Here is a 15,498-nt window from a genome sequence, read left to right as displayed (position 1 = left end):
AACCTCTCATTAATAATTTAATTAGCGACTCAATATGTAGGAAAATTGAAAATCGAAAAAACTATTAGTCAAATTTAGGGAAATTTACACCGAAATTCAGATTTAAAAAATTATTTATAACTATATCAAGTACTAATTTAAATAATGACAAACTAAATAAATCATTATTTTATAAAAACTATGTTTCATGAATTAGGGGCCTATAAAAATTAGGGTTTAGGATTTATGAATTGAAGTCTTAAATTTATAAAACAATGAATGCTGAAGGGCTTCCTTTCTTAATCCCTCAGGCCCGTGCTGGTGAGTTTGGCCCATGTTGTTTAACACTTCAATGCAAGTAAAAAAAATGAAGAAACTGGATTCTGAAGATGATTCGCCAGAAGGGGTTTTAATAGGGTTTTGGATCAATAGTTAACTCACACTGATTTTCCGTTCAATATGATCCATTTTCTGGTATCGATTTCGCTTTTTCCGACGAAAAATCTCCATTTTTGTCAATTTCGGCAAGTTCACTCATTATGTACTTGATTTGTTCCTTTTCCTTTTTTTTCTTTGGCAGAAAAAGGCTTCAATCTCCCCTAGCAGACGCTCTCTGATTCGTGCTTTAGTTTTTGCTGCTTCCGGCGGCGGATTTCTATATGCTAACAGTAATTCTGATTACAGTGAGCATAATCTTTTCTTTCCTCTTTTTTTTTTTTTTTTTTTTTTTTTTTTTGTTATTGAAATGATGCATAATCTTGATAATTCAAAATTTCTCTGCGTTTCTTTTCAATTTTTGTAGAAAAATTATATATAGCGTTTCCAATTCCAGCACCTTTGGATGCTTCTCTTTCGCTGCCATGGCAAAATCTACACTGCTGCATCAATTTACATCCTTCTTTTCTCTCTTCTGATCTCCGGCACTTAGGTTTGTAATGCTTTACTTATTTTCTATTTCCTTGAATAATTGAACAAATTAAAGGTAATCTTGAGTTTTCTGCTTTCAATTTGATTATGAATTTGTAGGCAATCTTCCATTGTTTTCTTCTAGAATTAGTCCTGTGGATTCACCAGACATAAACACTGAGGGTTCTGGTATTACGGGAGAGAGTCCAAAACCATGCTGTGGATGCTTAGGCAGGGACACTATAGCCAATGCAGCTGCTAAGGTTGGTCCTGCTGTTGTCAATCTTTCTGTTCCACACGGTATGTTTGAAGGGATTCTTTCAAATATTGAGGTTATAATGTATGTTGGAAAATTTATTCAAAATAGCAAATTACATCTTTGTTTTTCCTTTTGTAGAATTCTATGGAGTTACTATTGGAACAAGCGCAGGATCTGGTACCATTATTGATTCTGATGGCACTATTTTGACATGTGCTCATGTTGTAGTAGATATTCCAGGCAAGCGAACTACTACCAAAGGAAAGGTTAGTAATCGCTCCTCATAGGCACTGAGTATGTGTAGTAGTTGATGGAATATTGTGACATTTTAGGATTTATTGCTCTTCAGGCTTGGCCCTTTGTTTTGCATTTCTACGTTGCTCGTTAATGCTTCATAAAACCAAATTTGTGCCAAAATGAAATCTGATATGTCATGAACCTTTGCAGGTAGAAGTGACCTTGCAAGATGGTCGGAGATTTGACGGCACAGTACTCAATGTTGATTTACATTCTGATATTGCTATTGTAAAGATAAAGTCTGAAACTCCACTGCCTATGGCGAAGCTTGGTTCTTCTAGTAGGATTCGTCCTGGGGATTGGGTGCTAGCTATGGGCTGCCCGCTTTCCCTTCAAAATACTGTTACAGCTGGTATTGTGAGGTATTAAAAATGTTAAAAAGCTTTGGAGGACTTTTCTTTTATATCATTTGTTGTCATACCCAAGATGTAAATGGGTCTACTTTGGACTTAGCTGTGTAGACCGAAAAAGCAGCGATCTGGGCTTTGGAGGCATGCAAAGAGAGTACTTACAGACAGATTGTGCTGTTAATGCGGTATCTACCATTACCTTTAAAATGATATATTTTAATAGTTACTACTTGTTTGTTTATTCTTTCTTCTCATGTAGAAGTAATTTCAACTGTGTTTTCAACATTTGGTTCATCTAATATGTTCTACAGGGAAATTCGGGTGGGCCTCTTATTAATATTGATGGAGAAGTTGTTGGTGTTAATATCCTGAAACTAGTGTCTGCAGATGGATTGGGTTTTTCTGTACCAATCGACTCAGTGAATAAAATCATAGAACATTTTCAGAAAAGTGGGTATGTTTATGTTATTAAGTTTTGTTTTGTGTGAAGTATTTAGGAGTGATTATGGCCTACATAGGTCTGTGTTACATTTCACTTTCTAAGATAGCAGAGCTTACATACTATATAAGCACCAGTCGTTATGCGGATTTGAGTGAAAAATGATAATATTTTGCAGAAGAGTTGTTAGACCTTGGCTTGGCTTGAAGATGATAGATCTTAATGAGATGATCATTGCTCAACTTAAAGAGGGAGATGCCAAATTCCCCAATGTTGACAAAGGTGTTCTTGTACCCATGGTATGTCTAATCAAATTCCTTATTCACCTCTTTCTTTCCTCCTAATAACCTAAACGTTCTTTTGCAATATCAATTTGTTTTCAGTAGTAAGTTAATGAGGTAAAACGTATTAAATTTGAAGTGGTGCATTTTACCTTCAATTTTTTTATGTTTTCTTTTTTTTACAAGGTAACACCAGGATCCCCTGCTGACCGTGCTGGATTCCATCCCAGCGATGTTGTCATTGAATTTGACAAGAAGCCTGTTAAAAGCATCAAGGAGGTATTTAACATTTCTCTATTCTTTTAGGCTGAAAGATAGTTTGACATTTGGTAGTAAATGTTTGATAATAGTGCACTTCTAGAGTGAAAATGCTGAATCCAATTCATGACACATTGAAACACAAATTATAGAGTTTGTTTTTCATGCATAAATTTGTGAAGCATAGCTTATGAATGGTGTGTTGTCAGGCTGTTATATCGAACTATAGAGTAATCTAGACGATATTTTCGCTTGGCAGTGTAAGTTATACTAGTTCGTATTCTGAGTTTTGCATAAACGTGACAGATTATCGAAATTATGGGAGACAGGGTTGGGGTTCCTATGAAAGTAGTTGTGAAGAGGCAAAATGATGTTTTAGTTACGTTGACTGTTACTCCAGAAGAGGCAAATCCGGATATGTGATTCCGTATAACATCTGAACTAACATACGAGAATGATCAGTCTGCAATTGCCTTCAGGTTATTCTTATATATTTACTGAACTGTCGTACATTATTATACAACTTACAGCCAAAATCATAAACAGTAGGAACTTCATTTTTATTCATTGTAGATTATTATGTGTCATTGGCTCTTATTTTCTCTTGATTTACTATTCTTCTGACTGAAATTCTTCTTCTTAAAGGAATGTAATCATTGGATTGCTGAGTAAATTACACCCATGGCTCCTAAACTTTGAGGTACTAACATTATGGTCCCTGAACTTCAAATCCTAACGTGAATACCCTTAATCTTTGACAGCTACTAACGTAATATTCCAAAAATTTCAGCTAATACAAGTCAAAAAACTAACCTTTGTTGAAATGTTAGCCCTACAACTCATTTTGTTGTGATTTTTCTCAGTCAATTGTTATTTGGACTAATATGTTAGTAGTTGTCCAAGTTCTGGGATATTTATGACAGAATTTGAAGTTATGGGCCATAATGTTAGTAACCTCAGAGTTCAAGGGTGTCAGAGATTATAATAAAACTATTCTTGGACCTTAACTATCAACTTGAGCTTTTAGGTCAAACGGTAATTTGACATGGTGTCAGGGCCTCTTGGACTGATCGAGGGTTACAAAAGAGCCACATTAAAAATAAGTAGATGTTTGCTAATAAAAAAACATTATCATCATGACATACCTAAGAAATTAAATTCTTTCAAAAAAAAATCTAAGAAATTTAATGTTAGATTAATATTAATAATATGGAATTGAATCATTGTAGCATTTTTAGGTGTATATTATTATAATGTGCCTGTGAACTTAACCCTAAAATTAAATAAAAATATTGCGATATTAAAAAAGAATATTTTCAGAGGTCACATTACCAGAGTATTTGGAAATAAAAATAAATGTTAAGAAAATAAAAATAATTTATTTTATTTAACACTTTTTTCATGGGAATTTTTTCTTTTTTCTATTCTTTTAAAAATAATTCATTTATTGAATAAAAGTAATTATTGACGAATAAAATGATGTAATTTGATAATGTGACATGTTTTTTTTAAACCAATAATGTGACATGTTTTAAAAGGCTGTTGAAGTTTTTGTCATTAAAACGAGATTATAAGTCAATGGAAAGCTTGCATTGATTTTGAATGAGCAATAGTGGTTCATTTTCTTGTGACTGTTTTTTTTTTTTTTTTTTTAACAAGTTATTTTGTATGTTTTTATATAATAAGCATATAATTTTAAGTTTTTCTTAATCAATTTTTTATTTTTATTTTTTTAAGAATCAATAGTCAAACAAGACTAAATAAAATGAATAATTACCCTTTGACATATTTTATAATAGTAAAATAATTTACCTTTTATATATATATACATTAAATTACTCATGTTTTAGGAAAATCTAAAATTATTTAATCCAAATCCATAAACTTAAATTGAATGGTTCTAAATAATAAATTTAAGGGTAAAGTTCAAATAAAACCCCCGTGGTTTCACTAATTTTCAGATAAAAGACTGTGATTTACTTTTTGTCAAAACGAGGATTGAGGTTTCAAACTTGGATTAAAGCTATTAAAATCATCTTTAACGATCTGAAAATGAAAATTTTCAAGAATTAAAGTTGTTCATTGTCATATTTTCTATGGAACTATATTTTCGATTTTCGAAAATCATCTTTTTTGGAACTTTCTCTCTCTTTACCAAACATCATCTAAACAATCTCAAAATAAAAAAGTTGAAGAGTTAAAGTTGCTTAGAATATTAGTAGTTCTTAAAATATGTTATTTTCGAAGTCGTCAAAGGTGATTTTAATAGTATCAATCGAAAAAGTCCTTATTTTGTTAAAGTTAAAAACCTCAATCCTCGTTTTGACAAAAAGTAAACCACAGTCCTTTATCTGAAAATTAGTGAAACCACATGGGTTTTATTTGAACTTTACCCTAAATTTAATATGTTTTCCAAATCCCAAGATGTTTTCTAAATCCGAAGAAAAGTAAATTTCATTGAAAACACAAACGAAATTTAGATTTTACTCAAAAGTGATAGATGGAATATGTAATGTTTACGCTTAGGAGCAATTTTAACCCCTTAACATTGGCAATTAAAGACAATTCTACTGCTAATATTGTTAACTTGGGTCAATTTGAAAAATAGTTCATCAAGTTGTTTTCTCGGTTATGAATCTTGTCATTTACACTTTACATGTGAGTCATTTTTATCACTCATTAGTAACAGATCATAAATATGATTAGACATAAAAAAAATTAATTATTTTTGTAAAATATACTGTCTATTGTACGAGTTGGATAAAAAAAATTCAAAATATTTCATGGAATTTATAAATATTAATTAATCTCCAATTATATTATTAAATCAAAGAAAATAAGATTTTTTTTAAACGAACTGATATACAATTGATGCATAATAATGAACAAAATATCCGTATTTAATAATGATGTTCGAAATTGATCCAACTTGACAACGTTAGGGATAAAATTGCTCTTGGCTGCCAAGTTATGAGTAAAATTACACCATTTTAGACGTTAGAAGTAAAATTACTACTGGCTGTAAGTGTTATGGGTATTTTTGCACCTTATCCCTAAAAACAAACCGATAAAGTAATTTACTTGTTAATTTCTGTATATAAAAAAAGTAAAGGAAACAAAAAGACAAGAAAAATAAACTTCTTAACCCGAAATCATCATGGGAAAAATATCACCGAAACTATCATCCAAGAATAGACGCAGTCTGAACCAGAAAATCTAAGCGGAAAGTCATGAGTGAGATTAGACACGTTAGACTTTAAGGTGTTGAAACACGAATACTGAAAGAAGTCTACAGGTTTCTGCGCAGAAAGAATTCTACGGGTTCCTTTATTGTTGTGATGGCACGAACTTCTCCATTGCCATCTAACTGGGAGATATTAAGATCCTTGGCAAACCAAAGGCCCGAAAAATGGCTTCTCTGGCTTAGCAACACCATACATCAAATCAAATTGTCTAAACTTCTCCAGCGATTACGAAATTTTTTGTAATCAGAATTTTAATTTAGTGACTAACATTATTTTATTAAAACAAAAAAACAAAAAAGTATAATTTTCAATATTGCAGGCTATCATCTAACTCTCACTCTGGTTTTAAATTATGTTTTATTCCTCGTTTAGTAAATAGGACCGCACTTTTAATAGCAAGACGGGCCTATTCCAATGCTAACGATTGTTTTTTCAGTATAATGCCTACATGGCTAGCAAACATTATCCGTGAGAATGCCAGTCCTATTAATCAACGAAGTTGCAATTTTGGTTCAAAAAAACAAAAGGTATAATTTTTAAAAAACTTATGAAGATTTATAATAATATTTAACATTAATTTAAATTTATTACATTAAATAATAAAAGGTAATAGTAAAAATTTAAGAAAATAAATAATAGATAATTTTTTTAAAATTAATATATAAAATATATAAAAAGCAAAATATATATTACTACGAATAAGAATATTTTGATTAAATTTGAACACTAAAAACAAGCTTTTCACTAAAAACTATAAGGATGATTTCTTACTTTCATATACTCTTCATAATAATATATATAAAAACAACTAGCACTTAGATAAAACTTAAAAACTTAAAAATATGTATGGTAAGAGTATTTGCAGAATGGCAATTATTTACATAAGCTCATCTAATTGTCGCAATTCTTTAAATATATTAACCGCAATATGAACAATATTTACTTCCAAAAACTGGAAACAAACTTTACACCGTCTACTTGGGACAATTCTCTCCTGACCTCAATCTCTGCAGGAAATTGTGATGTTCAAGCTGATTCATCTCTCCGCCAATAGCAGGATCGAACTCGCATCGATAGAAACTGAAAAAGTTTGATCAACCAAATAAATCATTAATTTTTACAATTCTTAACAAGAACTAAGCTATGAATTAGTTCAGAAGGCGTTAAATTCCATCACAATTAGCTACATGGATCTTCTCTGCGTTAAACTGAAGATCAGTTGAAGCCAATGGAAGAACACAAACAAAGAGCTCTTCTTCATTTTCTTAGAAGAGCAAATAAACCTCCTGAGTTATTCATTGAGTGTTTAGAACAAGTTTTGCAGCATTTAAAAGACTCTTATGATCCTCTAGATCTATGTTGGCATAAAGATTCAGATAGATTTATACAAATGATGATACTTGATGGTTGTTTCATGCTTGAGATCTTTCGATGGTCTGCTTATAATTTGGATGATTATGCAACTAATGATCCTATTTTTAGTGATCGTGGTAAGATTTATATGATGCCTCGTATTATGCTTGACATGTTATTGCTTGAAAATCAACTTCCATTGTTACTTCTTCACAAGCTTATCTCAGTTCAAACTAATGGCCAACAAAAGGTACATTTTTATTCTTATTATTATTTTCATAAATTAACTAATAGGAGGCACTAAAACTACCGTAACAGTCAGCGGAAAATTTAAATTATGCAGTCCGAATTGCCAGACCAAGGAATAGCCTTTGACTGAGATGAAAGGACAGGGAAATTATGAAGGGCAAGCATACATAAACAAACTAAATCTTTTACACAAGGCTTGAAGAATCTTTGAGCCTTTCAGATTCCATTGAACCCGGAACAGATGAGAATAATGTAGTGGTAAGAATGTTAGGTTAGACAATAAAGAAGCTATCACGGGAGGAAACTTTGCACAGAAATCCATTACTATTAATGGATGGCTCTGCTAAATTTTTCACCTCCTTCCTTTCGAGAAGGGCAAGGTTAGAAAAATCCTACCGATTGCAGCTTTCATCATGGTTTAACCAAGCATGAAAGATAAATAAATGAGAAGCAGAAACACAGGGTGGAATATAATAAACAGAAAGGTAAACAATGTGCAGTTATTCTTATTTATTTACCTTCCATCCATGCCAATGATTACAACTGTGTTCTTTTGGTGGCCGAATGCCACAAAATGCTGCACTCCTTCCGGTAATCTGAACTGAGCAACCGACCACTCCGAGCTGAAATATTTGGGCAATACACCTATATTGCAAAACAAGAATCTAAGCTCAAATTCCAAACATTTGGCATTAAAGCCTAAGGTTTTTTTCAATAGGTGTGTTTGGTTTAAACTCCGGAATAGGAATCGGAATGACTATGAGTAGAAAATTTGAAGGATAGTACCTCTGAGAATGGAAAGAGATGAAACGCCTAAGCTGTTAGAATTATTTGGTTCAGGTACAGTAAGTGATCTGTCATTAGCCGATAACCCTGAGTCGACCTTGAGGCTGAATACATGGACGGTTCCCTTGTCACTTGAGACAGCCAACCACTGAGCTTTGGAGGAGAATGCAAGACTGTATATTTCAGCTCTCTCTGCACCTCTCCTAACCTATTATGCATTAGAAATTCAAAGATGGAAAACAGCATTAGAAATTCACAGATATATACTACTATTCCCTTTTTCACCAACAAAGATACAGTGCAAAGTTAATATGCATCTGAAGTATTCACAAGGGTCAAAGATGCCCTTAACATATTACCACAATCACAACCTTAACGTTTTTGAAAATGCAATTTCAGCCTCATCGTTTTGCTCTAGCTTAATAGTGTGATGTTTCAAGTGAATACAGATGAATTTTGATTCATGCAAAATTGAGCTAGTGCCATTTTTCACATGTATTATAAAAGAAAGCTCAAGTTTTACAAACCCGAGTTGAGTAAAATAGAGGGCCTAATAGGCTAATACATCCGTAGCCCTTAAACTTGTCCATACCCCCTTTTTTTTATTGGATCCCGGAACTTTGAAAAAGACTGATTAACCTCTTGATTGCTTAAAGTGACATGATTAATTCCCTAAATACTATGTGGCAGAGCAAGGATAGATTTGGACACAAGTTAAAGCTCCTATCATGTTAAACAAGTTTAGAGGCCAATAGTTCATTTCAAGCAAGTTCCAGGCCTAATAGGTCATTTAAGCAGGGCTGTAATTGAGCCGAGCATCAGCCTGGTCAGGCTCAACTCGTCAAAAAATTGACAAGTTCGAGCTCAATATTCTGTTCATGAGCTGTTCGCGAGCTTGTTCAGGAGCTTTGCTCGCGGGCAGCTCGTTAATTCAGTTCATGAATTTCGTTCGCGAATATCTCATTAATTATGTTGATTTGAAATTTATTTAAGACAAAACTACATAGTTCTAAAACCTACAAACTAAATTTTACCCTTCATATAAATATTATTAGTAACATCATGGTCGAACTAAGCTTGCTCACGAGCATTATAATCGAGCTTGTTCACCACCTTGTTCATGAACCTATAATGGAGTCTGCTCGCAAGCTTTCGAGCCGAGCTTCGCCAAGCTCAAGCTTGGCTTGTTTATAAATCAAGCCGAACAATGTCGAACTTTTATCTCTTTTATCGAGCCGAACACAGAGCCATAAGATGTTTCCTAAGTATAGTATAGGGGCAGTGTACAGGGTTTGGAATGTATTAGGCTAAGGTTTACCCATATAACAGATTCATATGTTACAGGCACATTCAGACATATATTATCCATCAAGATTGACACAGAGAAACATGAACTTCATACATAACAAAAACATGGATTCATATAATCAAGTATTATGCTGGAATTGCATACCTCTTGCAATAAAGATCCATCCAAGGTATTAAAGATCCTTATCAAAGTACCCTTATTACTAGCAGAAGCTAACAATCTGCCATCAGGAGTCATACTCATACAAGCAATCCTCGAATCATGAGCCATAACAATTTTAGTTCTATTCGACCCATAATTCTCCACTCTAATTTGACCCTTTTGAATGCCAGGGCAAGCCAGAACCATCGGTGACGAAGTATTCGATATCTCACACAACCCATTAGGGTTCATAAACGTCTCAATTTGATGCAAAACCTTCAAATCCGCAAAATTATACACACAAATTTTCTGAAGCAACACAACAACAATCTTATCCCGCCGTAATTTCACGTTTTTCACCTCCGACCGAAACGACAACTCACCGGTGTACCGCGATTGATGATCATCCCAAATCATGACCTTGTTCCTCGCATAGATAGGGTCCGGTCCTCCACCGACCAAACAGAAGAAATTGCAGCGAAATAGCATCGCCACCAGCCCAATGCCGCCGTGAGAGTCGACGTCACGGCGGAAGGTGAGCTCAAAGGGATCGGTATTGTAGACACGAAAGCCATTATCGAATCCAGCGGCAAAGCAGGTGTAGTCTTGATTGAAGGAGACGTGGTAGATGGCTGGGGGGGTTTGTGTTGGGGAGGAGAGAGAGGGGTTGTCTTTCGGGGCAGTATCGTCGAAAAGAGAGGGAGTACTGGCGGAGGTATGATCATCGGGTTTGGAATCGGAATCCGGTGGGATGTGGTGGCGCGGAGTGGCGGCAGGTGGAAGAGATGGGTGAGCCATGAAAAGGGGATCAGGGATTGAGATTGAAAAGGGTGAAATTACGAGAGAATAGAGAATCAATGGGTTTATCTATAATTGATTTCTTCGTCTACTGGGTTTTTAGGAATCGGATTGCAACAGTTACAGCTATGCGCTACCCGCCATTATCCAATCCTAGTAATAAGTTAAGATCAGTAGAGTTTCAATAAAACAGGGATGACTAAATTACACACATGACACTGAACTTTACTCATATTTACGTTATGGTTACTAAACTTCAAAACATAATAAAAAAAATCCTTTAATTTTACACTTTTTAACATTAAAACCACTAAACCTTAATTAATATCTTAAAATGACCTGAAATAGAAAATTATAATGATATTTTAAAAAACTTTAATTCTTGAAGTTTTTTTTTAAAAATAAGGTTTCATGATAAATATCGTTCGGAACAATTCTAATTTTTGAACATTCTCATTTTGAGATTATTAACAATTATTTTGATGTGTTTGTTGAAATTCAGTGGCTATAATATTAGAAAGTGTAAATTTGAGTAATTTTATATTACGTGTTTAAGTTTAGTGGTCATACCGTGAAAATGAGTAAATGAGTGCAATTTACCATGAAGTTGACATATAGTGCAAATTAAAATTGAATCAAATTGGAGGTCTATTTACATATTTAGACTAATTATTCAATCCATTACATATCTAGACTATATATTTATGACTTTCCCAAAATACTCCAAACCTTTCATCTTCCTCCTTCATGTATATCGGTTTCATCGTTTCATCTCCCCCTGCATGTTTATCATTTCATCTTCCATTTCCTTTATATTGTGTGAATCACCAAAAATTTCTCCATCATCATATCTTTGCTTCCTCGTTTTGTCCCTTTATGTTTATGAAGGCATGGTTCTTCATCTTCTTGTTTCTTCTTTGTCTTTTGGTTTCTTTCTTCTTGTGCGAATCGAAAACATCGTTATTCGATGTTCTTCTACGTTTATCATATGTTTATTGTCGATTTCAATGGTAAAAGGCGGAAATAAGGTAAGTATCTATTGTGCTCATCTTCCTCTTTTTCCAGAAAATGGCTTCATAAAATGAGTTTGCGTCACATTTTGCGAACAACTTCGAAGCAAAAGCAGTATTGCAGAGATGAGCACGTCAAATACATAAGCCCCCATGACATTTCGGACGGCAAACAACATCCCAATTGACAAGACTAATTTTTTGCTCGCCCTCTTTCACACCCTATAAGAACCGTCTATTCAATGCATCCAAGTTATTACAAATGTTGATCAGTAGCAGCACTATTTGCATAGTATACATCGGCAAGGCTGACAGAACCGAATGGACCAGCATAGAATGACCCGCAAGCGAAAGTGACTTCGACTTCCATCGCAAGGCGAGACTTAGCCCAATTTCAACACATACTGATATGTGTGCTTCGTGACGCAACCATGCATAATCAGAACCCCAATGTACCACCCCAAGTTCGTTATCATGGTGATTTGTAGTTCATAACAAATATCCATCTGATGGTCTAGGGCCAGATTCCGAGAAAAATAAACTTGAGATTTAACAAAACTGACCTTCTGTCCCGAGCAGTCACAAAATTGAGCCAAAATAGTTTTGATAAGGTGAGCTTGTGCAATAGAAGCCTTAGCAAAAAGAACAATGTCATCCTCAAAAAAGACGTGAGAGAGTGCAGGTCCAGTTCTAGAGAGCTTGATAGGGTGCTAGGTACCCGTGGTAACCGCGTAAAAAATGAGATGGCTCAAGCGTTCAAGACAAAGAACAAACAAATACGGTGATAAAGGGTCACCCTGACGAAGACCACGAGAAGGAGAGAAACACTCGGGTTTTCACCATTCCATAAAACATTTATATTAGCATATGAAACATATACCATAATAGTATTAACCATACCAATAGGCACCCCCAACAAAAGCAGCGTATCCTTGAGAAAAATCCAATTCACACGATCATACGCTTTTTCAAGGTCAAGCTTTAATACCATGTAACCTTTCCTGCGTTTGCGGAGTTTCAACGAGCAAATAACTTCTTGCAATAGAACAATGTTGTCCGTAATTTGCCGTCTCGGAACAATGCTGCTTTGATGAGGCCCAATTACATGCTTCAGGATAGGCTTTAACTGCTGCACAATACACTTGGTGATAGCTTTATACCCAACATTACATAAACTGATAGATTTGAACTGCACTAGAGACTCTGAATTGGGAACTTTCGAGATTAAAGTGATTAACGTATCATTCAGCTGCTCTTTGATAACTCCCTTATTTAAAGACTGCAAAACACACTTGGTCAGAACGACTCCCACACAAACCCAATTCTTCTGGTAAAAAACTGTCTGGAAACCATCCGACCCCGGTGATTTGAATGGAGCCATGGAGAAAATCTCAAGGCGGACCTCATTGAGAATGAAAGGGCGAGAGAGATCCTGGATTAAATCTAGAGGACAAGCTGGAAACGTGTGACAAGAGTGGATGAAGGGTCTTACATCAACTTCATCCATATACAGGAGTTGGAAGAAATTCACAACCATAGTCTTCAAAGTTGGTGGGTCCCACTGCCAAATACCATCTACCGACCGTAAGCCATCAACCTTGTTTCTAAGCCGTCAAATGACGATGGAAGAATGAAAAAACGATGTATTTCTATCATCAAACATCAGCCACTGGACCCATGATTTGTGGAATCAAAACAGTTCCTCTAGATACAATAATAAATTTAACTCAGAGAGCAATTTATTCTCAAGGCAGAATAAACCATTAGTGACTCAAGCAGCAAGACTCTTCTGAACCACGGCAGTCTTTGCATACACACGCTTCTTCTCATAGAAAATGTTATCGAAAGTACTCCCATTCCAATCACAAAGGGACAAAGAGCGCCGAGAAAATCTGTCACGAGGGAATCACCATTAGCCCAATTATCCCGAAGCAGCTCTTAAAACCCCGGGTGAGACTGGCAGGCAGCCTAAAAATGGAGGGGAGCCACTGGCTTAGGAGTGGATATTCCTTTTAAATAAATCAAAATAGGGATATGGTCTGGCTTGTTCCGAGGTAAGTGTCGCACAATGACTCGAAAATTTATGCCTCCAATCCATGTTACATAAGGCTTGGTCCAATCGATAAGGCATACAAGAATGGGCCGTGGAGCCTCTATGCAAGGTGAAAGAAGGCCCATAGAAGCTAAGATCAACCAAGTTGAGATCTGCGATCCAGTTAGAAAAGGGACGATAATGGTCCAAAACAGGCGCTGCACCCCCATGTTTTTCATCAGCTGCTTTAATACAGTTAAAGTTTTCAGCCATAACCCAAGGAAAGGAGATTGAGTTAGCAAGAGAACATATCTCGTAAAAAACAACCTCTTATTAATTAGTTGAGGCCGAACATAGACACATGTGAACAGTTGAGGGACATTGTGGAAAACACCCCCTTGAAGAGCAACTTGTAGATGGAGAAATTGTTTATTTCATTGAGTGTAGTTAATAGAGACCCGTATGGAGTCCTAAAAGACCCAAATGCCCCCGCTGAACCCATCAGTTTCCACCAAATCACTATTGGAGAAATGAAGCTTCCAACATAACTCAATAGCACGACTCCCCGGAAGTCTAGTTTCCAATAACACCAAAATCATAGGATTATGATCCCGAACCAGATGGCCCAAAATGCGTTGAAAAGCGGTACCACCGGCACTAAAACAAGTCCAAGTTATGATCCGCATGAGAGAATAACAAGGAAGCCAAAACTAAAGAACCAATCAATTACCTTACGGAGGAGGCGGCTCCTCCCTACACGCACCAATTGGACTAACAACAGTCTGTAGAGACACCAACTCACTTGAGAGAACTAGACCTTCGAAACAGGTACATTTCCCTCAGCCACCATGAGCAATACTAATATTAGGTGCAGCTGTGAGAGAATTATCCACCTCCATAGCACCCTCAACATTAAGCTTCAAAAGGCTCGAAAAAGAATTTATATTTCGATTATCGCTAAAAGGCCGCGAACCAATTGGTAGAGTCTCTTTGCGCATTTGCAGACGAGCTCCGCCTCTGTGAGCACCAAACTGTGTGTTTCGAAAACTCTCCCGGTGTCGGGACCTACAACATCCAAAGCCTCAGTAGAATTCCAAGCCATTAACATTCTTAAAAGGATTTTCAACCCGCTGGTGATCCCCTAAGGCGAACAGATGATGGCCTACCCATACCACACCCCCGGTTAGAAGGGTTTTTACACGCCACCATCATCCAAGGGCTATATTCAACTATCGGAACAGCTAGAGGTGAAGCCACATTTATGGCTTTACACAATTATGAAGCTTTAATTTGATGGCTTATATTCTTATTTAATGCATGATGCGCGTTTTACGTATACGTGCATGTGAAGGCAAGTGTACTTTAGTCGTGTATCAAGTAAGCTACCCCTTTTATGTCTCGTATCTCCAAATCAAATTCCTGGAGTAGGAGAACCCATCTAATCAATCTCGTTTTTGCATCCTGTTTAGATAAGATATATTTTAGTGCAGAATGATCAACGTAAACGATAACTTTAGAAAGCACAAGATAAGAACGAAATTTATTAAAAGCGAAAACAATTGCTAGTAGCTCCTTTTCCGTTGTTGTATAATTTTGTTGTGCTTCACTCAACGTCCTACTAGCAAAGTATATTGGTTGAAAATTCTTATCTTTCCGTTGTCCCAAACATGCTCCAACTGCCAAATCACTAGCGTCACACATTAGTTCAAAAGATAAATTCCAATCGCGACTAATCATTATTGGTGCATCAATTAACTTTTCTTTCAATAGTTCAAAAGCGGATAAACATTCCTTAGAAAAGTTAAA

At 35.4% G+C, this 15,498-nt stretch overlaps 2 protein-coding genes across 3 annotated transcripts; one reads left to right on the top strand and one right to left on the bottom strand.

Moving 5' to 3' along the window:
• Positions 1–321: 321 nt before the first annotated feature.
• On the top strand, positions 322–3,696 carry LOC136206088 (putative protease Do-like 14). Of its 2 annotated transcripts, XR_010676213.1 has the most exons (12): positions 322–453; positions 560–662; positions 782–907; positions 1,006–1,185; positions 1,283–1,410; positions 1,592–1,803; positions 1,895–1,976; positions 2,103–2,245; positions 2,409–2,529; positions 2,698–2,790; positions 3,076–3,248; positions 3,415–3,696. XR_010676213.1 is itself a non-coding variant. In XM_065997011.1 (11 exons), the coding sequence occupies exons 1-11, from the start codon at positions 439–441 to the stop codon at positions 3,190–3,192; spliced, it is 1,320 nt and encodes a 439-aa protein (XP_065853083.1). In that variant the 5' UTR covers positions 322–438; the 3' UTR covers positions 3,193–3,356. The 2 variants fall into 2 exon arrangements, 1 of the variants encoding a protein (XP_065853083.1); XM_065997011.1 differs by lacking the exon at positions 3,415–3,696 and having other exon boundaries at positions 3,076–3,356.
• A 3,117-nt stretch (positions 3,697–6,813) lies between these two features.
• LOC136206633 (autophagy-related protein 18a-like) lies at positions 6,814–10,813 on the bottom strand. Its single transcript, XM_065997778.1, has 4 exons — positions 9,856–10,813; positions 8,403–8,610; positions 8,135–8,261; positions 6,814–7,094 (listed from the first exon to the last, which is right to left on the bottom strand). The coding sequence occupies exons 1-4, from the start codon at positions 10,648–10,650 to the stop codon at positions 6,989–6,991; spliced, it is 1,236 nt and encodes a 411-aa protein (XP_065853850.1). The 5' UTR covers positions 10,651–10,813; the 3' UTR covers positions 6,814–6,988.
• Between the last annotated feature and the right edge of the window lie 4,685 nt (positions 10,814–15,498).

This window comes from Euphorbia lathyris, chromosome 9 (assembly GCF_963576675.1).
Source record: "Euphorbia lathyris chromosome 9, ddEupLath1.1, whole genome shotgun sequence".
Lineage (NCBI taxonomy): Eukaryota > Viridiplantae > Streptophyta > Magnoliopsida > Malpighiales > Euphorbiaceae > Euphorbia > Euphorbia lathyris.
The sequence above is the reverse complement of the archived record's forward strand: the minus strand, read 5'-3'. Positions and strand labels throughout refer to the sequence as shown.

What these genes read in the sequence shown, in the direction of transcription:
- LOC136206633 (XM_065997778.1), bottom strand. Translation starts at nt 10,650, where the DNA reads ATGGCTCACCCATCTCTTCCACCTGCCGCCACTCCGCGCCACCACATC. An exon ending in ATGGATCTTTATTGCAAGAG is followed by an intron (nt 8,611 to 9,855) that starts GTATGCAATTCC and finishes AATGCATAATAG; the next exon opens with GTTAGGAGAGGTGCAGAGAG. An exon ending in ATCATTGGCATGGATGGAAG is followed by an intron (nt 7,095 to 8,134) that starts GTAAATAAATAA and finishes AAACTTTTTCAG; the next exon opens with TTTCTATCGATGCGAGTTCG.
- LOC136206088 (XM_065997011.1), top strand. An exon ending in AAGGTGTTCTTGTACCCATG is followed by an intron (nt 2,530 to 2,697) that starts GTATGTCTAATC and finishes TTTTTTTACAAG; the next exon opens with GTAACACCAGGATCCCCTGC. An exon ending in CTGTTAAAAGCATCAAGGAG is followed by an intron (nt 2,791 to 3,075) that starts GTATTTAACATT and finishes TAAACGTGACAG; the next exon opens with ATTATCGAAATTATGGGAGA.